The following is a 5,297-nucleotide window of genomic DNA, read 5'->3' on the forward strand; positions in this document are numbered from 1 at the left end:
TTCGTATGCTTTGATTGTATTTGCATTTTTGCTTATTGGTGTAAATATTTTTTTAAATAAAGTTACAGCCCTCTGCTGCATGGTACCTCAGCCGGCCCTGTCCTCTTCACCCGTAACCACTCCCTCCACCATCCCAAATCTGTCTCTCCGAGACGTCTTCGACCATCAACCGAGATTGTGTGGGGTTCAATGTATTCTACTGTTTTCATCACCGAACTCAAATACTACGCCTCTCTAGCCCGCGCAACTGCGCGGGGTTCCTGCTAGTTTCTTACTATATAGGTGGTGAATTGTACATTTCTAGTTATATGATGTGAATGTCCTCTTGTACTAGTATGGTTATACGGTCTAGAGAAACATACAACTTTATTGCCACATTTGAAGTTAGACTTAGGGGTCGTTTGGTAGAGGTCCAGTTTCAGCCAAAACAGCTTTAGTTGTGGCTTCACATGTGGAGCAGATTCACTTTGAGAGTTGGAGCAGTTTTTGTCGACCGCTTGGTAAGATAGCTTTTCCATTAGTCCAAAAAACGAAATGTCTATACTACACTTATTTTTTTTCCTTTACATTTTCCTTTCTTCCTTATCCATTCACTCATTCACGCACGTGGCCGCCCGCGGCGACCCCATGTGGCCACGCCCCCCATGACCTCAACATCCTCTGCCAGTCTGTCCCCACGCCTGGCGGACACAGTGACCTCGGTGGCTCGCGCCTGGCGGCCCCGCAACCAGCGGCGTCTCTTGGCGACCCCGCGCGGCCCACCTCGGCAGCCCCGATGGCCCCAGCGGCTCCTGAGCGGCGTCCCTCGGCGGCCCCGGCCTCCCCGCGCCGCCTCCGTCTCCCTGCAGCTCCCCGCCCACCCCTGCCTTCGCACGCCTTTGGATGCCCATGTCTGCGTGCTCGTGCTCACGACGAGGGCAAACTTGCCCAGGGCCCACACATCTGACAGGGAGCCTAGGGAAGCTCGGTTTTTCGGCTCCATCTCCCATCTTCGGTCTGTCTCAGCACAATTTCCAAGACTTCTCCTATGGAGTTGATGTCTTCACACCCGTTTGGCAGCAGGAGTTGTAAAACAGCTCCCGGAGCCGGTCCAGGAGCGCTACCAAACAGCCCCTTACATGAGGGCGTCGCTTTGGCACATTCTGAGCAATTTCAAATTTTTGCACTGCGTATGTTAGCAAAATGAAATGCATGTGTTTTATTCTTCATGTATGTCCGGCTTTTTTATGAAACAATGTATGACTAATGTATCTTGTCATAGGTTTGGGTCGTGTCGCGTCGATCCTATATTCCCAAGTGTAGGGAGTATTACAAGTGTAGGTAGTCTATATTGCATATTATTAGGTGTTGTTTGGTTCGTTGTGTAAGTCGCGTAATCAGTTCACAGGGTGATTAGTTACCATTGTTTTATGTTTGGTTGAGGTCAGACGTAATTGATGACAACGGGATTACCGTTGTTTTATGTTTGGTTGAGTTCAGCCGTAATCGATGACAACGGGATTTGATCCAGACTAGTGTAAAATCATTACCGCTCCTCTCCAGCCGCTCTGCAATTCCGCTCTGCCCCTTCACGGCCTGCAGTATCAATTCAGAGTGTTGGCAGTTGGCACGTGGCTAAACAGATGGCGTTAATTGTTAGGCACTCCAAATGCTGAAACTACCGTTTCTGTATGTACTCCCTTTGTCTCAGATTAAAAGACATCTAAGAGCTTGTGCGACGGAGGTTGGGAGCTGCGCTCCGGCCAAAAAAACATTGTTTATTCAACTCTCTACACTCGTGGACGTCATCGGTAGATTCTTTTGGATTTTTTATGCATCTTCAGGCTCAGCGAAATAACGTCCACTGTTCTGAGACAAATTTTGAATCCTTAAACGACTTGTATTTTAGAATGAAGGAGTATTAATTATGCTGCCAAATAGACGTTTTGCTAATGTGGCAGGTGATACTTTACATTATTGTTACCACTACGGTGATCGATCCAAACACCACCTTAATGTTAGTGATTGTTTTCTCTTAGTAGTATGGATATAAGGTCCATAAAATATATCACACAACTTTGTTGCCATGCCACATCCCAATGCATCGATATTTTACACTTGGCATATTGGAACTGAATAATTTTATAACATATGTAAGTTGTCCATTGTGTATGTTAGCAAAAATAGAATGGGTGTGTCTTATTTTCATGTTTGTAAGTTTTTTTGCCAGATTTGAGTAGTTTTTGTAATTTGTTTATTGATCTGAAGATGTTTCTAAATTTTTTAAAGCTAAGTTATTATGAATAACATATAGCCTACTTTAGAATCACATATTTTAACAATATATAGTACTTGGCCTTATGCAAGTTACTAAATGGAATGTTTACAATATACTCCGTATAGCGCACATGTCGAGTTTTGTGATATTGGCTCCGTTCGGCTTGCTGAATCTTGGCTGAAACTAGCTGAAAATACTATTCTGGCTGAATTGTTGTGAGAGAAAAATACTGTTCCGGCTGAAAAAACAAACCGAATATGAGGTAAGCCAAACGGAGCCATTTTGAGAACATAAAATGTGACTTGAAGAGGTGGCAGCGGCCCTATGATTCACTAACGTGGCAGATTTATCACACTACGTGGCAGATTTATCACACTATGTTATTTTTTTTTTCTGTCGCATGGACTAGCGCAACCAAAAAAGTTGGACCTCAAAAAAATAGGGTAGATTATTTTTAAAATATTGATTTAAAAGATTAGAAGTAAAAAAACATCCCCAAGTGTAGGGTTAGATTTAACTTTTCGCAATGACTCTTAGTATGATTAGGTCTACATAACACTCTCACATGATCTTAGAATGTGTGTTAGAGCCTAGGTAGACCAAGTGTAGGGTTAGATTTAACTTTTCTCACATGATTTAACCATTGAGAGAAAACTTTTAATTAGATTCATAAATTCATTATACCTTGTTCTTCGTGGATACAGATAAATATCAGATATTCTGTATTTTTGTTGAATACGGATCTAGAATTGGATAAAGAAAAATACTGAAAAACGAATTCGAATACATCCACTTAGCATGCATATTAGGAACGGATATCTATATTACAAGTTTTAGAGTATACGGATTCAGATAATTCAGATATCTAAACATCCATTTCCACCCCTACGTAGATCAAGTATTCACAATAAGTGTGTTGGGGGTTCCACAACCCTGATTTTTATGAGATCAGTGTACTCTAGCTCCCTCTGTACCTAGCATAAACTGCTTTTGCCTCCGAGGTACTTGCACCAGTTTTTATAATTCTTCAATAGCTTCTTGATTACTTCGTCCAACAAAAAGCCAAAGCACCATCTATATGCAAAATGGGAACATACCAAAAATAAATAAATGTCATCTAGTTCCTCTAGAAGATTTGAAAGGGAGAGGGTGAAATTTGTACCTTTAGTTGTTGTTCAGCTTTGGGTATTTTCCTTATATGAACATTTGCAAGCAAGAATATCAATTGTTCCATATAAACTCTCGGAGTCCCCACATCGGAGGGCATTGTTACGCGAGCGCATAGAATACTTGGAACTGAATCTGTTACACAAGTGCATAGAAAAAAAAGGAGCGTGCCCAGTGTAGAGAGCTTCCGCTTTGTGCGGGGTCTGGAGAAAGGTGTCAGTGTCAAACCTTGAGAGAATTCCTTATTTGACACTAGACAAATGACCCGTTCCTTTCTTGGCCCTAAAAAAAATTATGTTCCTTATTTGACACCGAGTTCATCTTTCATTCCTTATACGACAGTCCGTTCGATTTTTCATCCAGGAACCGTTAACCGACATGCGAAAAGACTATTTTGCCCCTGTGGGCCCCACCACCCTTCTCCCATGCCGGAGCATGTTCTTCATGTCTATGTCCGACGAACCGCCCTTGGTCACCGCGGCCACCTTACTGTGGGCGAGCTCCTTCGCCTTGGCCTGCCGATGACAGAGAAATACGGAAATACGATCTGCTCTGCTCGCTCTCTATCTGCTACAGCTGCTGCAACTTTTTTGAACTATACTGCAGCTGCAAATAAAAAACTTGTCCCCAAAATATAAAATACCAAGAAAAAACTGGACGACCTCCCTCCACTTTCTCCCCCGATAAGCAAGGACTAGCATTAGCAAGCAGCCAAGCACGGCTCCTCTCCCTGGCCGCCTCGCGCTACTGCTGCTACTATCGTCGCCATAGCCGTCGCAGAGCACCACCACACCTCCAGCCTCGCTTGTGTTCTAAATCCCTACAGAGTACCGTCCAAGTCCAATCACGCAGGTCGGCCCGCCGTCCATCAGCTCGGCCACCACCCTCTCCACATCGTCCCTCCCGACCTGCACCACCAGCGGGTCCCCGGGATTCAGGAGCATCACGTGCGTGGCCGGGACCTTCACGCCGGCGCGGACGCCGACGCCGAGCACGTCCACGACGAGCGCCTCGTTCAGGAACTGGTCGGCGAACTGTGGCCAGGTCAGCAGCGGCACGCCGTTGGAGATGGCCTCGAGCGTTGAGTTCCACCCACAGTGCGTCAAGAAGCCACCGACGGCGGGGTGCGACAGGATGGTCATCTGTGGCGCCCACCCACGGATGACGAGGCCGTAGTCCTTGACGCGGGCCTCGAACTCCGTGTCCAGTCCGGCGGTCTCTTTAGTCGACCAGATGAACGGCTGGCGCGACGCCTCTAGGCCGGCGGCGAGCTCGGCGACCTGTGTTGGGAACAGGCGGGCGATGCTGCCGAAGTTGACATAGAGCACAGACGCCGCCGGCCGCGCGTCGAGCCAGGACACGATGTGCTCGGCGTCCATCGCCGCGCGGTTGCCTCTACCCGCCATCGTGGCCGCGTCGGTGTCGGTGAGACAGAGCGGCCCGACAGCCCATACCTTCCGGCCGAGCGCCGCCGCGTAGCCCTCGACGAACGCGCCCTCCAAGGCCGAGCACGTGTTGACGAGCAGGCCGTCAGCGGTAGCCTCGGCTTCCAGCGTCTCTCGCCGGAACCTCTCCATCCCTGGCCACTAGAAGAACCCGAGCGAAGTCACCCTGTTGACAACCGCGCACACCGGGAAGTCCGGCACCTCGAACGGCTCCAAGTCGAACGACAGGAGGGAGGAGAGGAGGGAGAAGGGTGGTGGGGCCCACAGGGTAAAATCGTCTTTTCGCATGGCAGTTAACTGTTCGTGGATGGAAAATCGAACGGAGTGTCGTATATGGAATGGAAGATGAACTCGGTGTCAAATAGGGAACGAAATTTTTTTGAGGGTCAAAAAAGGAACGAGTCATTTGTCTGGTGTCAAATAAGGAA

The 5,297-nt window shown here is 47.3% G+C and overlaps 1 protein-coding gene across 1 annotated transcript; it reads right to left on the bottom strand.

Annotated features, from left to right (window-relative positions):
• Positions 1-4,236: 4,236 nt before the first annotated feature.
• LOC136465550 (UDP-glycosyltransferase 73C4-like) lies at positions 4,237-5,006 on the bottom strand. Its single transcript, XM_066464237.1, has one exon. It carries the CDS (start codon positions 4,999-5,001, stop codon positions 4,237-4,239), a length of 765 nt encoding a protein of 254 aa, XP_066320334.1. The 5' UTR covers positions 5,002-5,006.
• Between the last annotated feature and the right edge of the window lie 291 nt (positions 5,007-5,297).

Source organism: Miscanthus floridulus, chromosome 1 (assembly GCF_019320115.1).
Source record: "Miscanthus floridulus cultivar M001 chromosome 1, ASM1932011v1, whole genome shotgun sequence".
NCBI classification, from domain to species: domain Eukaryota; kingdom Viridiplantae; phylum Streptophyta; class Magnoliopsida; order Poales; family Poaceae; genus Miscanthus; species Miscanthus floridulus.

Excerpts from the sequence above, each read along its gene's own strand:
- LOC136465550 (XM_066464237.1), bottom strand. The coding sequence starts at position 5,001 with ATGGAGAGGTTCCGGCGAGAGACGCTGGAAGCCGAGGCTACCGCTGAC.